General features: G+C 39.6%; 2 protein-coding genes across 3 annotated transcripts in view; one reads left to right on the forward strand and one right to left on the reverse strand.

Moving 5' to 3' along the window:
* Positions 1-1,704: 1,704 nt before the first annotated feature.
* Positions 1,705-4,195, reverse strand: LOC108265219 (C2 calcium-dependent domain-containing protein 4C). Its single transcript, XM_017467345.3, has one exon. It carries the CDS (start codon positions 3,924-3,926, stop codon positions 2,772-2,774), a length of 1,155 nt encoding a protein of 384 aa, XP_017322834.1. The 5' UTR covers positions 3,927-4,195; the 3' UTR covers positions 1,705-2,771.
* A 4,216-nt stretch (positions 4,196-8,411) lies between these two features.
* The window catches only part of LOC108265165 (glycerol-3-phosphate acyltransferase 4), a 33,442-nt gene continuing 18,376 nt past the window's right edge, over positions 8,412-23,477 (forward strand). For both annotated transcript variants that reach the window (XM_053680127.1, XM_053680128.1), the window contains exons 1-4: positions 8,412-8,554; positions 12,537-13,118; positions 18,519-18,588; positions 19,670-20,003. In XM_053680127.1, coding sequence (XP_053536102.1) covers positions 12,951-13,118; positions 18,519-18,588; positions 19,670-20,003 — 572 coding nt within the window. In that variant the 5' untranslated portion in view covers positions 8,412-8,554; positions 12,537-12,950. The remainder of the gene's footprint in view (positions 8,555-12,536; positions 13,119-18,518; positions 18,589-19,669; positions 20,004-23,477) is intronic.

Here is a 23,477-nt window from a genome sequence, read left to right on the forward strand (position 1 = left end):
TATAACATATAGAAACACTGCTCTGAAGATAGGATCTGAAGAGTTACCTTCTTCCACTTGTTAATTGTAGGGTTCCCCCAACCAATCCTCATAATTTATTTAACAAAGCACACCTGAACCAACTGATGAAGGTCTATAGGAGTAGAGTAACATTTGGCTGAACTGAGAAGGATTGTTCATCAGGAATATCATGGAGAATTTGTAAATGTGCTGCCAGTCTGCACAAATTCATCAGGATTTTAATTTTAGAAAACATATTAAATCAGAACTTACATGCCATAATGTTGAACGTTTCCAGTGTTACCTTCCTATATTGTTTTCCTAGTCATCCTTAAACCTATAGTGTGATGTAGAACAGCCAGACACTGTGGTGTGATTCATGCACGGCAGTCGTTCCTGCTACAGCCAGCAGCTGGTAAATCTCAGCAAAGGCCCATGGACCTCTCCTGTTATTGGTGAGCTCCATTCCTGGCCATGTGTCTCCTGCCTGCCCACTTTAACATTGGCTGAGCCAGCACCAATAAAAACCTCATCCAGCCTGCATTAGCTGAAGATGAAGAGAGGTCACCTGGACAATAGATGAGGTTACCATAATTCTCGCTCTCTGCTCTTTTGGCTAATGAAATATTCTTCATTCTGTGCACTGAACAAGGTCCTCTACTTCCACAACTTCTGCTTTAATGGCATTCACTATAGTCGATTATTAGAGATTAGGCTACTTCTTGTGATTGCTTTTTATGAATTATTAAAGTAAAGTAATGAGTACCTTTTTGGCAAGGCTCTCTTTAGTAGTTTCAGAGTCTCCTTTAGAGGTAAAACCCTGACTTTTAGACCTATGGTCAGAATTTTGAGACTGTTATCATTTGCATTTCTTTATTGGAAGACTGTCCAAAGTGACTGCGGCAGAACTTTAAATAATAACCGCATCTAATCTGGATTTGTGACTAACGAGGAAACTGAGCCATCATTTATTGATATAAGTGTTTGCACACATTTGTGCCATGCTCATTTTTCACAGACACTGGTACTGAGCGTTTGAAGGTGCACACACGACTCATTTTGTGGTAATTGCCTATTTGACAGCGGTTAACAGAAAGGTCCCTTGCAGCTTCCTCTGCACATTCATCTCTCCATTAGAGCAAGCACTTGGGGTTTTATTGCACTAATTAAGACGGTCTTTATTCTTGCTCAGTGCTGCCCTCAACCAAACGTGTGCCGCCTCCTGCAGTGTGTGTGTGCATAAGTGTTTGTGTGTATGGGTGTGTGTGTGTGTGTGTATATATATATACAGTTAGATGTGGTGGGAGGGAGAGACACTGTTTGTATCCTATATACATTGATTATGATTATCTTTGATTAAAGAGTATAATAACAGACTACTAATTCTTTTACCATTAGACTCAACGATAATGATGTTGTTTAGTGCAATGAACACAGGAAGCTCATGCTTGCCCTCTTGTGTCAATGTCTCTGATGTTAATTTTACTCAAGCTACAGAAATACAACATGTTTTGTTTAATTCTATTATAAAATGTACAATTTTACCAAATGTCTACTATAGGCTATATAGTGAACAATAAGCTATATATAGCTCTCTCTCTCTCTCTCTCTCTCTCTCTCTCTATATATATATATATATATATATATATATATATATATATATATATATATATATATATATATTCAGTTTTATTTTATCCGTATACGTGCGAATTTTAGAAGCTGTGCAGGACACACCATAATGCAAAAATGTCACAAGCATAACACTTAATTTTCCCCAGTAATGTACATCAAAGCAACAAAATACACACTTTTCAATATACACAAACTATGGGTTCAATCGAATCTCTCATAATTATATATGCATGATGAGTTTAATATTTGTCGTTCCCCCCAAAATACATTGTGACATTCATAACATTCGCAAACAGCTATCCATAAATACATCAATATTCTAGCTTTGAATATTCGTCTGTGTACGCCTTAAAAGGTCACATGACCAGATATGCATTTTGATGCTTTGCAATTAAATACGAATTCAAGCATCATATCCATACTGTTGGAAATGCGCTAACATATTAGACATTAGATGTCACACGACATCACGATGTAACATACTTGAATTCCCTTTCAATATGTTTAAATACATTGCAACAAGAGCAAAGTCAACAATCAATTAGATTATTTACAGCTACATGTTTAAGGTAGTAATACACTTTCTCTATTGTACGTCTGATTAATGTTGTCTTATGTGAGATATATTTGAAGCTAGCGTATAATGTATAATTTATCATCATTATCTCTGGTATTACTAATACAGTATAAGCAATATTTATGGAGAAAAAGTTTTTAAAAATCTAATTCATGATTCTTTTGATTGCAAATATTCATTCATTCATTCATTCATTCAGCTTCAGTAAGCACTTTATCCTGGTCAGGGTCACGTGGAGCCTATCCTGGGAACGGTGGACACACCTTGAATGGACCCCCACACACATTCAGACCTAGGGCCAATTTAGTAATCCACCTACCAGAAACTGGAGAACCAGGAGGAAACCCACATGACACAGGGAGGACATAGATAATAACCCAAGCTCAGGATCAGTCCCAGGACCCTGGAGCTATGAAGCAGCAATGTTTCCTGCTGGTTGGTCTTTTTTAAAAGCAAAACAAAAAACAGCATTTTACTCTCAGGTCAAAATGATCTGACTATCAAAATCAAGTCAAGCACATAGAGTTTCATGGTGGAAAGATGACTTGTAGTATTGCTTTTACAGTGCTAGTAGCTCAGTGAGTGGCTTGATGATAACCCCGAGCACTGCAGCCCTTCCCAGACCAGAGTTCTTCTCCAGCACCTTCACCCTGAGAGCAAAGTTCTTCAGTCCTTGCTTCTCTCCCTCTGGTTCTGTGAAGAAGAAGTCCTCGTTGAACACGGGGTTGCGGCAGTTCCTGATGATAGCGCTGTGCTGTCGCTGCAGCTTGCCTGGACTCAGGCTCAAGGTGAGTCCACAGTGCAGTGGTCGGAGGTCACCAGGTTCACGCATGTCCTCCACGGAGACCACCCGAATTCGAATGGTGGATAGATCTCCATCCATGTTGGCATGAGAGGCAGAGAGACGAATGCAGCCCCTGCGTGGGAGGAGGAGGACGTGCTCACTATGGAGGCATTCCTGACAATGGAGCATGTCGAGTGGGAATTGAAGAGGTGGGGTTAAAGATGAGGTAGCAGGTTGAGCAACATGGCTATCTCTTGCCAATTTGATCTTGTCATCTGTGTTTTTTGGGCTCAGTAAATCATCTTTATGGAGAGATTCTTTCGATGATGAATGTGTCATCGAAATGGTCTCAGGTTTGCTCCTGATCGGAGGTGGTGAGCTGTGAGGAGAGGAATCAGCAGACGAACTGGTGTCACTCTCCACACTACCCACTTTCAGCAGTGCAATGGAGGGCAGTTTTGGCAACGCCCTATTGGTCACCCGCTCAAGTGTGTAGCTGGAAATTGCAGAGTGAAACAATGACTCTTTGCGCCGAGTGTTTGGACTCTCGAACAAACCAGACTCATAGTTTTTAAGTGAAAACGGAATTGGCTTTAGGTGGCCCCTCATGCCCACCCTGGTGCCCTTGTTTTTATCTGTCTTCATCACTGTAGTAGTTGTGTCAGATTTTGGTTGAGGTGTCTGAGTGCAGTTGGCTCCAGTTTCACCAAGGCAGTGTGAAACGATGCCCTCCACTGTAACTAGAGAGCGTCTACTCAGCCTGGGAGGCAGGAAGAAATCTGGAATTTTATCTGGTGTCAGGACATTGCTGTGGAGTTTGTTGAGAAGATTTGCCTTGGCTGAGATCTCATCTGAGTTTTTACTCAAAAGTCGGGTTATCTCCACCGGAAAGCTCTCGGCACTCTCTTGGACTTTTCGAAGGATCCACATTGTTTCTAAATTCAAAAAGGATACTAATTAATGAGATTGTAGGAAGCCCATAGAATAAGCAAGACATGTTTAATATCCTTCCACTTGGCCTGAATTGGTTTGTTAAATATTCAGAATGATCTAAAAGACTATAAGATATATTAGATGGAATGATGCCCTTTAACAACACCATATGCTGCTATAATATACTGTATTAATACTGCTATAATATACTGATTTTCCAACATCACATTTGCAAATTTGTAACAATCTATATGAGCCATGTCATATGAAAAGATGCATAGGTTTAAAGCTTAATGTGTGGTCAGGAATAGGGTTAATATTATAACTTTTTTCTTACAAATTTATAAGTATGAAATTAAATAATATTCCACCACATTTGTTTATTCGAATTTGTGTGTGTGTGTATATATATATATATATATATATATATATATATATATATATATATATATATATATATATATATATATATATATATATATAATGTGTTAGAAAGGTTTTAATCTTTGGCTCTTACCTCTTTGAAGGAACTTTATAACCAAGTGGAGATTCTCTTCTCTGGTATACACTGTGGGTTACTGTGGATGTATTTATGGACTGGGAATCCTGAACACTCCTCAGTGTTTGATCCATCACAGCCAATCACAGTAAGTTATCCCACCAAAAATCCTGCCTCGTCTGTCGACTTTGCACCTTTTTTCTAATCTACATCCATTAAGAACAGGTCACAGACCAGTTTTCCCCTGCTATATGGCTAAACTAGGTCATCATGGGAAAAATTAAACCTGATCTCAGATCACACAGACTTCTGAGTGACATCAAAAGAGGTTTAACTGTCTGGCTCTTTGACTCTCCTTGTTAAAGGCCAGCACTGACCTCATTCATGACCTTCAAGCAGCTTATGCTCCTAGTATAAGCACCACCTGTTGAGCTCGAAGGGTTTGAGCTGAGCGGTAGGCAGGCTTCGGGAGTAACGGAATACATGTAATGATGCTATGTAATCAGGATTTTTTCAAAAAATGGTAACTGTAATCTGTTACAGTTACATCAGAAAACAAAATAATCAAGTTACAAGTACATTTTGTAAAAAAAAAAAAAAGAAAAAATAAAAAAAAAAGGGAATACTGTTAGGATTACAATTTTTTTCATTTGAAACCAAAGACATGAATCGTTAAAACAACACAATATAGACAGCTGCTTGATTATAGTTCTGGTTCTCTCTTGCCAGTTGTGACTCACATGAGCAACCTCCTGGCGCATGTGCAAATAAATTTTGCACAAAACTGATTTGGTAGAAATGAACACAAATTGTTCTTTGAATTGTTTTTGTCAGGGTGACCGTACGTCCTCTTTTTCCCGGACATGTCCTCTTTGTCGGACCTTAAAAAAGCGTCTAAACTTGAGAAAGTGTCTGGGATTCGGCTTTAGTTTCATTATGATGTGCTTATGGTCTAATACCGCAACATCCATCCATCCATCCATCTCCTATACCGCTAATCCTTCACTTCAGGGTCACGGGAAGTTGGGGTACACCCTGGACAGGGTGCCAATCCATCGCAGGGCATACAATCACACACACATTCACACACCCATTCATACACTACGGACACTTTGGACATATACTGCAACATGTGTGCGTATATTTGCATTTCTTTAACCCCTGTCTGTAATTCCCACCTTCTCACACATCAACTGGTCGATTCTAAAAGGCTTGCAGCAACTATTGGCCAAATTCCTTCCTCTCGGTCATTAGCCTACTCTCAGAGAACGTGCGAAGTTGAAGGGCTGTTGTGTACGCCGTCAAACAGTTGCTTGACAATAGCAGCAAATGACAGCTGTCCTGAGTCGAAACAATGCCCACGACCATATAGGGTCATTTTGAATTTCATGTTATCACATCGCTTCATATTACACGCCCATTCAAATGTGTAAATGATGGCAGAAGGTATACTCATGACATCTATTTTATTTTATTCCATGGACATTCAAAAGAATGCAGGAAAAAATGTAAAAACATGGGCAGAGTGAAAGCAATTTTATTTATATATATTTATGTGATGAAAGTCTGCATTCATAGTAACACTGTTATGAATACTAGTATGTCGTCCAAAGGTGTCCTCTTTTTGGAAAACCAGAATATGGTCACTCTAGCTTTTGTAATGTAATGTTACCCGCATCAGGGACAGTGAACTTTTATTTCTTTATTTATTTTATTCAAACAAATCCAAACATTGAACATGTTTTAAGCTCTAAAATAAGCTCTAAATACAAGTGTTTTCGATCATACTGCTTTTCTCTTGACTTTATTTACATATATGACCTTGAAGCCAAATCCAAAACTAATCAGATTACATTACTTTCATATTGTGGTACTTGGATTATGTTATTGATGGCATTTTTATGAAGTACTTTGTAAGTGTCACAGAATAAATTCTTAAAGTAACCCTCACAACCCTGGTGGTTGGGTTTTACCGCTAATCTGGGACCAGTTTTTGATTTTGTCTCAGAGTGCCTGAAGTAAGGATATGGTAGGGGAAGTTGAACTCAGGTCACATCAAATGGGAAGGTTCTAGCATTTTCATTGTGTAGCTCAGCAATACTCGAATTGTTACATTACATTTAGGAATTTGGTTTGTTTGCGGAGAACCCATTGAGTAGAACCAACCCTGTAATAATACAAACAGTAAATTAGGAGGTTAGCGCATTTAACTGTGGACATCGTTTCAACAACCAAAGCTTCTAAAATAGTATTCAAATGAAAAGAAGAAACAACACTTTTAGTGTGAGATTTGATCCTGTATTTGTCTGTAATTTATTGATTCTTCAGGGTTTCTCATTCTAAATGTAAATGAGAGGGGCTGTGATCATTGAGAGATGCTGAGAAAGACACAGAGCTGTGAACTTTGATAGTTACTAAGAGAGCTGAGAGAAACAGGGTTGACTTGAGATGTCCTAATGTTAGGATACAACAGGTCAAAGGTCAGAGGGTGAAGAGATCTGGGTACTCATTTGTCCTGCCAGTGTCCTCGATCCTTTTTTGCAGTGGAGAAACAGTCTGACTGCGATTATATTCAGACGGCACAGGTAAGTGTTTTCATCGTGATTATTCAAAGTAAAAAGTATCCAGTGACCTTTCCTGGCCTCAGAGCACGTGCTGTATTCCGTGCGATATGATCATCCTTTTTCCATCAACACATTTTTAAAAGACTAAATATAATATGGACTAAATATTTACCTGAAGCTACCATGAGTGGAAATTATTTGCGGGCTTCTCAGACGATTGGATTTAAAGGCTAAATTAAAAGTCTGTATTACAAGAGCACCATCTTCTGGACTGTGGTTTGTCCTGGATGTAGTAAATGAAGTTTAATTACCATTAAGGTTCAAGGCTCAATTTTCAAGAAGAAATAAATTAAAATAGACATTGGAAATATCTATGATAATAATAAATAAAGGCACTAATTGAATTAGGAATAAAAAGGAATTTCTTTTTCTTTTAGACACTGATATTCCTTACAGTGGCTTTCTAAAAGTATGATTTAATCTATATAGCCTACTATAGATTATTGCATATAAACACACATTTAAATCTGTATATTGAAATTAAGGCTGCGGTAAGTCAAATAATCACTCTTTACAACTGTGGTGAGCAGAAAAGCATGTCAGAAAGCACAACGTATTGGATCAGCAGAACCACAAATGCTTCCACTCCTGTCAGCCAAGAGAAGGAATCTGAGGCTAAAGTGGGCACAGACTCACTGAAACTGGACATTTGAAAATTGGAAAAGCTTTCCATAATGGTTCAGCAACCAAATGACGATGTTAGATATATGACCTACTGAAAACAACAACAACAACAACAACAAGGGGAAAAAACCCCAACAGAAACCCTCATAGAGTTTGTAATGGTTTTAATGGTTATAATGGGAATTATATTGGTTTTAATGGAAACTGTAATGGTCCCTGTGGATCTCTACTGGTAATTTGTTGCCTTCTATTGATGGCATGTTATGTCTAGTGGATACCATTAAAGACCAGTAATGGTAATGGTTTTAATGTTTAGCTGACGGTTTGTAATGGTATTTGTAATGGAAACCATTAGAATTTCTGTGAAGGTTTCTATTGCTTTTTTCCAGCAGGTCGGTCAGATATTCCTACCATTATGGGGGAACATTTGGCCCTCAAAAAGCTGCTTTTTCATGCAGTTAAACTTCTATTTCCTAGAAAACTTCAAACAAAGCTCAGCTTTGAATGAAGTTCAGTGGAACAGGAATAAGCAGACAGTTACAATATTCACCACTAGATGGCAATATCACATTAGAGTTCTTATTTGGAACTCGAAGCCATGTGTTTTCCTCCCCACCGGTATTCTCCATTCACGAGAGCATCCTATGAACTTTTCTGATTGGACGGTTTTATTGTTACCCAATCCTACTGCAGGACAGATAGCGGTACCAGCCAATCCTGATACAGGAGGCGGGGTTTATCTGAATACGGGTAGGGTTAAAAGCTCAGCGGCGGAGTGGGAGCCGGCGGTCATGTCTGGCGGAATAAACTACAGGGATGAGGATAAAGCTGAGCGACAGCCATTTGACATACTGTAGAGTTGGGTTTAAATCGCCGGGGTGAGTATATAACACATTTTAACACCAATGCTCGCGAGAGGCGAGCTGTATTTTTGATGATATTTGAATCAGACACATTACATAAGCTACATTACATACTAGAGTTACATACACTGTCATTTAACGGGATCTGATTAACGCTAACTACAATAACAGACTACACATTATCTTTGGAGGAACTATTTTATTTAAATTTTTTTCTGCTAGTAGATACTTCTAAACTGAGTTATCTGGCTGGGTTTGGAAATCTAACGGTGACAGTTTTGTATCAAACTGTGAATAAATATGAATGTAAATGCAAAACCCCCAGAAATGATTAATCTGAGTAAGTGCATAAGTAGTCCAATGACATGTATACTGAACTGTTACTATCTATGTGTTACTGTCTTCCCCCTAATGCTTTGATGGCGCTGTAACTACAGCAAGAGGGAAGTAAAACGTGGCGAAAAGTTCCTAGTATTTACATTGTGCAAACTCTTTTCAGGGGAAAGTAGCTCATTCATGCTGAAACAGTCACTATAACTAGAAGTACCCAGATGACGTCACGTACTAATTTGCATATTCATTGAATGTGTTGCATGAAGAATTTCATCAGAATAGAAAATAAATACAGAATAAAACAGTTGGCAGCAGGTTATATATTAAATTAAAAAAATATTCGATAATAGTTGAGGGTGGCGCTGGCTCAACGGTTAAAGTCCCCATGAAACCAAAATGGAACTTTTGTGGCTTTTAGTATGAATATGTTAATCTTAAGGTGATCTATAAGCGTGTGTACTCCAAAACAATGACAAAATTGAGACGATATATGCATTCAAAATGTACAGTTTCTCTCTACCATCAACAATTCCGATGACCTCATTCTGCACTTCAGGTAATCATCAGATTTTCTGTCCAATCAAATGCTTTCTAGAATCGGAAGAGCCCCGCCCCAACATTATAAAAATACATGGTACTAACTGTCAAGTACAGCTTATCCCAGGTTGTGAGGTAAGCTAAACGCTACTGGTTATTTAAAAAGGGGGAGGAGCAGTGGAAATTATGTCAGCACATAGAATAATGCTGCACGATTTAAGGCACGTCACTGGGACTTTAATGCTCTGGGTTACTGATTAGAAGGTCGAGGGTTCAAGCCCCAGCACTGCCAATCTGCCACTGTTGGGCTAACCCTCTCTGCTCCAGGGGTGCTGTATCATGACTGACTCTGCACTTTGACTCCAGCTTCCTAACAAGCTGGCATATGCCAAAAAAAAACAAAAAAAAAGAAGAAGAATTTAACAGTGCTGTAGCATATATGTGACAAATAAAGGCTTCTTCTTATAATTACATTTATCTTTGTGGAAAGACCTCGAGACAAGATAGTACCTGTTATCGCTTCCATTATAGCAGCTATAGCTTTCCCGTACCAGCCTCTCTCTTTTGTCTTTCTTGAGGTCAATAAGACATAAAATGCAGCTTGTTATCAAGAAACCAAAAATCACAAACTGTTCTGAAAAAGTCTGTGAAGACTTTTTCCTGTGGTGGAAAAGTTGACCGTGAACTGGAGACTCTTTCCATGTTAAATAAATGCCAACCATATAAGATAACATCCATGTTCTAAACAATAACATATTTAGAAAAACAACATAATTAACATAAACATAAATGTATACTGTAAATAGGTTGCACTCTGTTACACCTTTGCCCTACTGTTAAAGCTGCTGTTTTGTTTGTAGAAACTTTATGGATACTTTCTGACTAATCAGATTTATGAATTAAACAGCACTGTAGTTTAATAGTTTATAATAATAATTTGATAACTTTTTTTTATTTTATAGAAAGACAAACATCTTTGGTCATGGAGCCACAAGCTAACTATTAATGTAATGGTAAAATGTGGTCATCGGGAACAATGGTGATCAGTGATTGATCAACGGGAACATGGTGATCGGTGATCGATCATCGGGAACATGGTGATCGGTGATCGATCATCGGGAACAATCGTGATTGGTGATCGATCATTGGGAACATGGTGATCGGTGATCGATCATTGGGAACAATGGTGATCAGTGATTGGATGTTGGGGAAAATGTGGATCTATGATTGGTCGTTGGGAATAATCATGACCTAAGATTGGCTGCTGAGAATAATGCTGATCTGTGATTGGATGTTGGGAAAAATTGCTAATAAGTGATTGGTCATTGGAAACTATAACGGTCATACAACCATAACTAAGTCAGGCTTTATGTGGAGAGTCGAATGAACCTGATCTCTCAACGTGTTTCACCAGCAGCTGTGATGTGAATTGGAGAGCTGTACAGACTGTTCGAATCCTCGAAAAGTCACTAGGCTCTTTAAAAAAAAATAATAAATTGCACAAGGAGTCTAAAAAGTCAGCAAATCTAATGATAAAGTCACTAAGTTGGTAACACTGTCCACTTCGTGACAGCCAGCTAACGAAAAGCTGAGAATACCTAATTTATGTATGACAGTTGGCTCAGTTTTACTGGTTAGACAACGCATAGTTGTTCGTGTGTTTGTCCACACGCAGCATTCTCTGTACCACAATATGAGCTCTGTAGCGGAACGACACATCAGCTCTGATAATGTCGGATTTGTGAGTGTGGCAGATCTCCCACTCTCAGGGTGTGGGAGGAAACTCACTCAAGCAGCTCCTTGTTCTGCTTCCTCAGACCCACTGAGAAATTAACCCCCTCACTTCCATCATGGTCGTCACTTTCCCCCTCAATTTTCTTCTTAATCAGCAGCCTTAAAGGAAAAATCCACCCTGAGCGGCTATAATTTACGTGTGCTCTTCATTGGCGTCCAATGAAGACGTTTTGTCAACTTGTTCATTTTTTTCATCCACATGTCGGTCTGCTTTCACTTTGATTCATGGTTTCCTACATTGCCACCCAAATGTACCCCAAATGTACATCACCCAAGACAATCTGGTATGATTCCAGCCTCTACAATAGATTCCACCTCCCAAGTGTAGACATGTACTGGAAAGCTGGATATTATGTGAAAAATTATATGCTTCCACTGCAGTGTGAAGACTTGAAACAACCATGCGAATTTGCAATAGTGCAAATGTGATATCACAAAGCAGTGTCATTTGGAGCAAGCATATTGAAATGGACATACAGAAAAAAAACTAATTGTATGAGACAGACCTTGTTTACACATTGTTTCGTGTGTCTTTCATATCAGGGTTATATCCAGATGGAGATTTTCCATATAAAAATGAAAGTACACCCAAGACGCATTTGCAACAGTTTCCAATCGCTCAAACCACTTAGATGGTCTTAGACGCATTTTAGCCATGTTACACAAATGTAAATACATCCATCTCTCCAAGTCACATTTGACCACCAAAACCCCACCCAGCAGGTGACACACACATGCTTTGCCAATGGATATATGCTAACAAGGTGCAGTTCATAAAACAACTAAAAATGAAGCATATCATTGGAAGTGTGTTTTGAAATGTCATGAGCAGATTTGCTTAATACCAAACCAATGGGATTTTAGTCTGTCCAAATGGAGATGCATTAGTGCGTAAAAGCATGTGATTAAAATCTTATAAGGACACAAGTACAGATTTCCATTACTTATTAGCTATTTTAGCCTTCTTGCCTCAGTGCGAAGAAAAGAAGCTAAAAAAAAAAAATCTTCAGATAACAAACGTGAAACATTGCATATTTGTCCATCTTGACCAAGCAATATCTTTAAGATCCCAGTTTTTTTGGGCGTGACAAAGTTTATGCAGACTCACGTTCGGCAAGTTACACGCAGAGTTACAGAAAGTTCAGAACGTAAATCAGTTAAGTAAGTACAATTATATGTATTTAACAGATTATACATTATTGCATTATTCACTCACTTCATTTGACTGAGGTGCAGTCAGTCATATTTATTATTATATTACAAGTGTGTTATATGAATGTCAGTATATGAACGTAGACGAACTCTAAATAGATGTATTTTCTTTCATTTCCAGGTAGAAGAAAAGGACTGGACGAGAAGCTGCCCTTGACTTTATTTTATGGCCAGCTTTTAAGTTTCCTGAAGTTCTGCTGCTATAAACAAATCAGGAATCACCTCTTATCACGTGAAGTGATACACAATGGAAAGAGTTCAGCGTGACCGAATTTGCATGAATCACTAGCTTTTGATTACAAGACAAGCCCCTTTGGACATCGGAGGCTATTTCTGGTGAAATGAGAAGCTGAGACGACGTAGTTGGTGAAGAGGACACAGTTATAGACCTGTTTCCTTAGACACGAAGACTCTCGTTTTAGACAGAACATGGTCTGGAGACCTACACCCTGAACGGCGTTAGATCGGTTGCCTTTTTGACTTCTTTCTCCCTTTTTAAAGAACTTTTTGGAAATTATTGAACCAGGTTGCAGGAATGGGTCTGTTCGTGTCTCCTTTTGATAACTTGCTATGCATGTTGCTGGGCATCTCCTTGACCGTGTGGTTCACACTACTGCTGGTGTTCATTATCGTGCCGGCTATATTCGGCGTGTCCTTCGGCATCCGGCGACTCTACATGAACACCCTGCTCAAGGTCTTTGAGGTGAGTGCTGAGAACTCGAGGAAACCGGTAGTCACATTTTAGCCTGCAAACGAACACCACATCTCTGAAGAAGTCTGATTTTGAGCTTTGAAACCAATTGTCCATTTTGAATTGTGTTCATTTTGTATGCAAATGAGACGAAAATAGATTCCAATTTGGTATGTACTGTATATAGAGAATGATAGGCGTCAAGTTGATCTTCATTATGGAATTTATGGTGGTTTTCCGCTGCACGGTACGGCACTGAGGGAGTAGGGAATTCTCCTTAACGAGTGGTTCTGTATTATGCCTGAATATATGTGTCATTTAATACATACTTTGCGTACGGTAATATTCTATTCATTGAAAATGATGTATCATTTCTCTCACTACAGATAAAATTACAACAAAGGTTTCTGTCTTAGATGTTTACGTCTCGCTTGTTACCGATTTCCAAACAGGCGTTTATCGAAGTCGCTCCTGTCGCGGATGAATCTAACTTCGTCATATCGGGCACTACGTAGGTTCTAGAGCGCCGTTATTTTACATCCTTAATAGGGTCTGTGTTCAGCGAACGGGAAAGGCGTTTGGCGTACGGCCTGACCGTGTATTTGTACAGGGCTTCTATAATACAGCATTATTCCTGCGTGAAGGCGAGTGGAAGATGGCACCCACGCTGAGACGGCGCTAAACTGCAGTGGAAAAGCAAGCTCAGAAAAGTAAAGCGAGTCGAGTCGAGCCGTGCCGTGCCGTGCAGTGGAAAAGTGGCTTTAGGTTGTTATCCAGTATTAAATTCTCTATAAATGAGCTAGAGAACTCACGATAGTCTGCTAGTGACTAACGAGATCTTTTGGTGGGTTTTTGTATTTCAAACTCAGCTATATTTGGCGAGACCGAGTGATTCAAGTCCTCTTCTTCCCTGATCTGTCTTTTTATCCGCTCTTGAGAGTTTTAGCCAGAGTGCTAATTTGCTGAGACATGTGAAAATAACTACCGCATCTTTTTTTGAACTCAGCACACTTGGAGGAAAGCACTATCTGCCCTCTTACGCATACGCAAACTCACAGAAGCCCACGATCGCCGAGTGTCGTTCTGAGGCTACGTCTACATTCATCTGGATAAATTTGAAAATGCATCTTTTTCTCTATGTTCTGGTCTTCCGTCCACACCGCGTCTGCGTTTTTGTCCGAGTAAAAACGGGGCTTTTCGTGTTGTAGTGTTGGCCGAGAAAACATGCCAAGTTACACAGTCATGTGACCCATTCAACTCAAAACAAACAAGATGGTGGACGATGTTGTAATGCAGCGTTGTTAAAGATTAATGTCACTTTCAACCTTCAGATTGCTTTTTTTTTTTTTTTTTTTAAATAAATGGCTGACAGAAATGACACAAAGCTTCTTACGTGTTTACACATGCGTGGTCCAGGGATAAAAACAGCTGTTTTATTGTGGATGAGCAATTTTAGAAAAACGTTTGAAAATGCCAGTGTAGACGGGGACCGTTTTAAAGCAAAAAATGCAGTTTTCAGATCTATCCGGATTAATGTGGACATAGCCTGAATTGTAGGAGAGAGAGTAATGCCATCCTGACCAATCAGGGAGCACAGCCAGTTCTGCTCTCTAGGACTCCCGGTCACGGCATCGTCAGGATTGAAACTTGCGATCCCCAGACGATATGGCAAAAACTTTCCTGGCAAACCATTTTGACAGACAGACAGTACAAGCGCATATTATGAAATGTTCTTTCACAAGAAGCTCGCAATAGCATTTTTTTTAGTCACAGAGGAATTCCAAAATATGACATCTTGTGGATTTAGAAATACGATTACATGGCGTAACAATCAGTGCGTTTACATGGACAACAAAAACGTGACAATCCGACTAAGACGATACTCTGATTAAGAAACTAGCATGTAAACAGCGATTACTGATGACCTCAATCCGATTAAAGTCACACTCGAAGTAAACACAAATGGAATTAAGACGTGTGGAGTATTCCTGTTTTAGTCGCATTATCGACGTGCGTTACAGACATGTGCACACGTTAATCACACTATTAACGTCGTGTCTGAGTTTTCACCGCATTTTGAGATAGGACACGTACACACACGACAGTGCCCGACCGTTTTACACCAAACGAGAGAGCACGGCTGCGTCCCAAACCGTACACTTACCTACTATATAGTCGGAAAAATACATGTATTACGGCTACTATATAGACGGTAAGTACGCGGTTTGGGACGCAGCCCCCGGCTTCAAGCAGTCGTTTGTTCGCACGTATAGCACGACAAATAATTAACAGCACTTGAAGCTTTCGTGAACTAAAAACACCAGAAACTGTACACGGTACCCTAACGAAGGCGAACCGTATGTCGATATGTGAAATTCTGGAGGGAACGTCGGACAGCGTGGCGCGGGGACGTAATGACGTGTGCCGTTGATCCATCTATGTTCTATTACATGAAAAACAGGAACATGAAAGGAGTATTCTAAAAGCGACTCATGTAAACACCTTAATCAGAATATTATCTTATTCAGAATAAGATCAACAATTAGATCACTGCTGTCCATGTAAACATAGTCATTTAAAACGTTTGCAGATATAGGCCTGCATTTACGGGAAATATTTTGGGTGACTTCCATTACTTTTTAACGACATTGTCCTCATAAATTTAGTACAAAACTAAAAGAGTAAACTACAGAGACCAGACACGTCTTGGTTGATTGGTGGCTAATATGTAAATTTGCCAAACCATTACTTTAAGTTGGGGTTGAGAGACGCTACCTACCATCTCGGGACCAACTGGCAAAAAAACGAAAGAAAGTCAGCTCCTTTTTCAGAGACAGATAGGGACATGGAAACAGAAAATACAGAAGGAAGGAATGAGTGGAACAGGAATGGGAAAGAGGGGCCTCTCCCGTAATGTGGTAATCATTTTAACATGCCTGCTATTTCTCTCCCGCTCTCTCTCTCTCACTCTCCATAGACACCGACTTTTTTCAGACTGTTGCGCAAGCACTCATGCCTTTTACGCAAATGCTTGTGCAAGTCTTTTTCTGTCTGTCCTGTCTGGAAAAGAGCAAAGTCAAACCAAGTTGTTTGAAACCAAAAGATTCACAACTTTGTACAGAGAAAACAGAGGAAGAAGCGCAACGCTTCCGTACCATGATTCATTCTCTTGTTGCGCCGCATAGAAGTGTCCTTATGACCAGCTTTTATAATCGCTGCCTCTTTGAATACCGTGTCTAGAATTACTCTACTGAAATACAGCACTCTGACAAGGTCATCTCACACAAAGTTTGTCCTCTTATCAGATCATACAATGATAAATGGTCCGACATATGTGTGTGTGTGTGTATATATATACATATCTATATATACATATATATATATATATATATATATATCTATAGTCCCATGTGCTCTACAGGGTTTCAGAATAAAACGGCTTTGACTACTCATGAGTACTGCTGTAGTCAAGGTTGAAGTTTTATTGAATTGTAGGGTATTTGATAAAGTCAGGGCCTGCCTTCAGCCCATCTTCAGACAGGCTCACGTTGTACGTTCTTCTCCACGATTGCTATATTGAAAGAATGTGAACTTGGCCCCGGTATATTTATAGTGCCATAGTATCACATTTCAAAGCATTTTAAAGCTTAAAGCAGTGGTCACCTTATACCCTGTCCCTGGAGATCTACGTTCCTGAAGACTTTAGCTCCAAGCATAATCGTGCCCACCTGACCATCTAATCATTGCCTTAAGAAGGTCTTGATCAACTACAACAGGTTGGAGATGAAATCTGCAGGAAGGAAGAGGGTCGGTGATGTGCGGTTGCTTGCGGTTGCATGTGTGTGTGAGGTGTAGGGTCAAATATTTGTACTTTTAAAATTTTTGGTGATGTTTTACAACGCGAGTATGTAGTCATGTCGCCGGAAATTTAGTTATCAGTGTCCAGATGTGACTAGAGATCTGGCTGAGACATAACCCCAAGGAGATGTCAAGAAAATCCTATAGGAACAGCTGTACTTTATTTGGGGGTAATCAGTCACTTTAACTGATGGCAAGTTTATACTAATTAGTATTTAACATGAGTTTGAATGTGATTGGTCGATTCTGAACACTTACTGTATATGAAAAAGGAGGATGGGTTTACAGTATAATATACAACCTAATCCCTACTGTTAAGCATGGTAACGAATCTGTAGTGTTTTCCCTCCAAAGACCCTGGGAAACTTGTTAGAATACATACCATTATGAACTACATCATGGACTATTTTTTCCAAAAGGTTCCATCTGGTCATGGTTGAATCTTCCAGAATGTTCCAGAAAATATTCATACAACTCATACATTCAAATCCACACAATCAAGCTTCTGACATGGCCACCCTAGACCACTGACCTCATATTCCTGAGATTTCTCATATTTATAGTATGACGTTAAGCTAATTAAATGACCCTTTTGATGTAATGACAGAACACTTATTACCCAGCTTTACCAAGGGCAAATTCCAGAGATGATTTGTATGCTTCTTCTCACCTTGAAACATATAAAGTTATATTCTATTTGTGCTGCTGGATGTCCATTCACTGTAGCTTCTCGTTTTCCCTGCAGCGGTCATATATATATATATATATGTTATTTGGCGCACGGTGGCTTAGTGCCTCACACCTCCAGAGTCGGGGGTTCGATTCCCACCGTGGCCCTGTGTGTGTGCGGAGTTTGCGTGTTCTCCCCGTGCTGCGGGGGTTTCCTCCGGGTACTCCGCTTTCCTCCCCCAGTCCAAAGACATGCATGGTAGGCTGATTGGCGTGTCCAAAGTGTCCGTAGTGTATGAATGTGTATGTGATTGTGCCCTGCGATGGATTGGCACCCTGTCCAGGGTGTACCACGCCTCGTGCCCGATGCTCCCTGGGATAGTCTCCAGGTTTCCCCGTGACCCTGAAAAGGATAAAGTGGTATGGACGATGGAAGGATGGATGGATATATGTTATTTACTTATTAATACATACTTACTATAGTAAAGCCCTGATGTCTGAGGATTTAAAACAAAAAAACAAAGCTTAAATGTGCTTATAAATCTGTATATCTTATATAACTGCTTAGAATTATTCCGAACCTAATCCGTTTGCCATGTCAGCAGTTATTCTGAAATAAAATACGTTTTTGATTAAATGAATGCAGGCAATTAAGCGTTGACTATGGTTTCTCTTTGTTCATGTTTTCTCTGTATATGTTCCTGTTCGTTAAGGCATATCACAATCACAACATGCAGCAATATGTGTAATAATGAGCAATATGACATTTTTTCCCCCCAAATGACTCCACTCTAATGCTGGCCTTAGAACAGGTTTTATCTCCTATTTATGACTAAACATGTTTCACACGGAACTGTTTAAAATCCTGATTGATGTGTTTTTCAGTGGGCCACAACGCGGATCGAGAGAGGAGCCAAGGAGAAAAACCATCTTGTGTATAAACACTATACGAACGGTGAGTTTTCCGTGTGTGTTTTTGGCTGGTCTTATAGTGTATAAGCTGTGCTTATTTGTCTTTACGCTGCCTTTTCAAAGGTGTGTGTGTGTGTGGGTGTGCAGTTTGTTTTGGTGTAGTCTCTCCACTGGTGTTTGCCGTCTGTTCACTCACAGACAGATGAGCTGATGTGTACTCACCACTGTGGGCTTAATATACTGTACACAAATTCCGTCACGACTGCAGGGTTGTAGTAGAGATGAAAACTGCTTATGATAGAATAATCACACTACCATAGACATTATTAGGACCTGCTGAGGTAAACATAATTAAATGTGAGTTTCAAATTGAGACCAAATTGAGATTTAGAGTGAGTACAAGTGTGTGGGAACACACGGGATTTTTTGTTCTCCGAGAACTAACACTTGCATTTAGTGTCTAATTCTGATTGGGGCCTTTTGTTGGAGCTCATTTATGGCTGGAATGTTTAGACCTGGGTACATAGAGGTTGCTTGATTTTGGCAAAGCACTATAATTGATCACATTGTGATAAAATTTATAAAATAATTTGCTTGTATGAATTTATTCATGATTGATTTTAGGGAAACGTTTCATAATTTAATCATTCATCTTAATAAGAGTAACCACTATCCTGGTTCGGGTCAGGGTGGATCCAAAGCCAACATCCAGAAGGCTATACACAGTTAATATAGAGTTAATACATATGACTACACCCTAAATGGGATGCCAGTACATTACAAGGTACCACAGACACACTCATTCGCCCACACTAATTCAGAAGTAGGGACAATTTACGTAGCCATTCCGCCTACCAGCTTTAAAATAGTATATTACGGTGTTCCACAAGGTTCTGTTTTAGGCCCCGTATTGTTCTCATTTTATATCCATCCCCATGGATGTGCAGTTGTCAACATAATGTTGGCTTTCAATTAATGTCTTGTACTTAGCCTATCAGTTCAGACAGCTTCAGGAGCTCACTTATGCAAAATGGAAAACTGTATCAAAGTCAGAACAGCTTGGATGAAAAGAAGTTTCTTTCTCCGCTGTTTTCATAAAACATTGAAATACATTTCTTTTTCAGGCATAATAGCCAAAGAGCCCACTTCTCTGGAGGAGGAGCTTAAAGAAATCCGCCGTGTTGGCAGTAGCCGGGACTTGAATGGCTCCTCCTCCTCCCCCACAGGCCCCTCCCCTTCTTCCTCAGAGTTTTCAGTGTCGGACATCTTCTATTTCTGCCGCCGTGGCGTCGAGAGCATCGTGGATGACGAAGTGACCAAACGCTTCACAGCCGAGGAGCTTGAGTCCTGGAACTTGCTTACACGCAGCAACTACAACTTCAGACACATCAGCACACGGCTCACAGCGCTCTGGGGGATAGGGCTGATCATCCGCTACTGCATCCTGCTGCCTCTCAGGTGATGCATAGAGAGTGTGTATGAGAGAGAGAGAGAGAGAGCGAGAGAGAGAGATGGTCAGACTTCTGATTTAGGTACTCTAGGCCCTAGAGTCTAGGGGTTCAGATTTTGTGCTAGTGTAGGATTGGGGGAGAAATAGGAGAGATATGCAGGAAGTAACTGCTGTTTACATTTGATGGAAAATAGAAATAATAAGAGTATTTACAACAAAAACAACACCATTAATAACACCTACAACAACAATCAACAAAAATAATAACAATAAACAACAAACAACAGTAATGACAACAAAAACAATAGTAATAACACCAACAACAATTAACAAAAATAATAATAAACAACAGAAACAACAACAGTAATAGTAATGAGACCAACAACAAACAGCAAAACTAATAATAAACAATGGAAACAGCTACAGGGGCACTAATAGTGGTTAGCACGTTCGCCTCACACCTCCAGGGTCTGGGGTTCGTGTCCCGCCGGGGCCATGTGTGTGCGGAGTTTGCATGTTCTCCCCGTGCTGCGGGGGTTTCCTCCGGGTACCCCGGTTTCCTCCCCAACAACAACACCTACAGCAATAATAACAACAATAACAATGATACAACAGTAATAATGATGAAACCAATAATAATAACACCACCAACAACAAAACTAATAATAAACAACAGAAACAGCAACAACTCGACCTACAGCAATAATAACAACAATAACTATTATACAACAGTAATAATGATGAAACCAACAGCAGCATCAATAAACAACAGAAACAACAGTAATAACACCAACAGCAACAGCAATAAACAATAATAATAATAAACAACAGAATCAGCAACCGTAATGACAACAAAAACAACAGTAATAACACCAACAACGATCAACAAAAATAATAATAATAACACCACCACCAACAACAAACAACAAAACTAATAAACAACAGAAACAGCAACAACAACACCTACAGCAATAATAACAGCAATAACTATTAGTGTGAGCATTAGGCTTGTAATCATATACTGTTAAACTGATGATTCAGTTAGGTCCACAATACAGAAAAATTATGATGGAAATCATTTCCTAACATTTGGGGCCTTGTTATTAGAAAAGCTCACAAATAGTTTAAAAAACAATAATTAATAAGATCCTCAATCTTACTGATGAGACCGGAGCTGGAAGATGGGTGGCCTCAGCTAGGAGTGTGACGTATATAGGACTGTCACATGCTGATCTAGGCCAAGTTGTAGCTTTTGGTATTCAAACAGTGTAATTGCATTAGATGCTATCATTATTAGAACGCAGCTGCCATTGGCTATTTCCACAAGGCATGTAGTCGCATAACAATATATTATGGCTTGATGTTACACCCTTAGTAAGCATGCTTTGTGTTTTTCAGCAGAGTAGACAGAGAATCCTGATAAACATTGTCATCCGGGACCGTGTTAGTCGCTTAACCTGTCATGCAACAGACCTTTCACACCTTGGTTTTAAACCTCTTTGGCTATCATAGTGGAATATTCAAATCATACATGGTTCAGACCCGTCCCCTGTATGAGCTAGAAGCTTTCTGACATTTTCATAAACAAAATGCAAATCATGCACAGGTTTGAGTGGAGTGTAGAAATGTCAAAGGAAGCATTCAGCACATTTTCACGTCAGATGTTCAACAACAAATGGACATGTGACTGTTTAAAGCCCTGTGGATTCAGTTTATTGTCCTCCCATTTCAAATTGAAATCTTCCCGATATGTTCGCTCAAAAGTTCCCAGTGTTGCTCAATATTACCTCATTAGAAAAAACAAACAAATCAGAATTATGATTATTAACTCGGGTCTGACGCCAGATCAGAATCAGACACGGAGCTGACGTCAAACCTCAGCAGACCCTGTGGAGTTTCTTGCACTTTGACAGATTTAACTCCAGGCTAATTCTGGGTTGCTCCTCAGGGCTGTGTGAGGCTTTGGTGAGATTAGCTGCCTAGGTGGTGACCTTAACCCACATTCTCTAATATAATTCTGCACTCTAGTAGCTGGAGTGTCTTTTGTGTCCCTTTATAATGAGATTCTTCACTTCACTTGGGTATTATGTGCTTAATTGAATTTTAAACAACCCCTGCAATCTCTGATGTCATGTTTAAATGGTTACAGTAGCTCCTCCTGGAAGTTTGAGTCGGATTATTGTATTTTAAAAATTGTCCTTGGGTCTGTTTTACTCTTACATAATACTAAATTAACACTTGCGTTGCATGTCTGTAAAAAAAAACAACATAATTTTTACAGCACAAAATAGGTTGAGTAGATTTGGACCAATCGTGTTCAATATGCAAATTATTATAGAATGACATGGTAGCCAATCACTGAAAGCTACAGGACAGGTGTGCTAAGATAGTTAGCTAACATAGCTAATCTTATTGATGAATAATATGAATAATATGAAAAGGTGGATAGTAATTCTGGGGGCTGTTTTGGTATATTTTGGCAACTTTGGATACTGTTACATAAATAACTGAAATTCTGCAGCAGCAGGCTCATATCAATAGATTCAGGTCCATTTCTGGATTCTTAATACTCTTAAACATTTTCTCAATTTTGTTGAACGTTTGAACGTTGAACTCTTTTTCTAAGAACGTTGATTCATTTCCTGCTTAAATATTAATTCATATTTACTCATCTTTGAATTTCTACAGAGTAGAGAATCAAGACTACAGAATTTCCACATAGAGAGCGTAGCCACCTTGGTTCTCTTAGACTCTTTATTCTGTGAGCTCATGGTTGGCTGTCTTCTACGATGTGGTTGGCTGTCTTCATATGTTTCAGAGAAAGCATGTGACAACCTTCACCCTCGTTGGTTGGTAGTTGTTGTTTGATAGGTGGTAGAGAACTGGCCAAGATCAAATTAGAGAGAAAACATATAATTGTTTATATGTTGAAGTTTGCTGTAAGGAGATGTTTATTTAACATTTATAATAAGGATAGTTTTTATTGGTCACATATACATTACAGCACAGTGAAATTATTTTCTTTGCATACCCCAGCATGTTAGGAGGTTGGGGTCAGAGCACAGGGTCAGCTATGGAGCAGAGAGGGTTAAGGGCCTTGCTCAAGGGCCCAACAGTGGCAGCTTGGCAGTGCTAGGGCTTGAACCCCCAACCTTCTGGCCAGTAACCCAGAGCCTGTGCTAGGGCTTGAACCCCCGACCTTCCGATCAGTAACCCAGAGCCTGGCAGTGCTAGGGCTTGAACCCCCGACCTTCCGATCAGTAACCCAGAGCCTGGCAGTGCTAGGGCTTGAACCCCCGACCTTCCGATCAGTAATCCAGAGCCCCAAACGCCAAGCCACCACTGCCCCTTCTGGAAGGTGTCTCTTGATTCTGTACATTTTCCAGCCAAGCCTAAAGGATAAAGGACTTTGCATTTTGTGGTTTCTCAACAACACGACTGCATTTTCATCTTATTAAGTTAAAAAGAGAAAAATAGAGAGG

This window comes from Ictalurus punctatus, chromosome 5, assembly GCF_001660625.3.
Source record: "Ictalurus punctatus breed USDA103 chromosome 5, Coco_2.0, whole genome shotgun sequence".
In the NCBI taxonomy this organism is placed as follows: domain Eukaryota; kingdom Metazoa; phylum Chordata; class Actinopteri; order Siluriformes; family Ictaluridae; genus Ictalurus; species Ictalurus punctatus.

Bases quoted from the DNA above. Each gene is read 5' to 3' on its own strand.
- LOC108265219 (XM_017467345.3), bottom strand. From the start codon at position 3,926: ATGTGGATCCTTCGAAAAGTCCAAGAGAGTGCCGAGAGCTTTCCGGTG.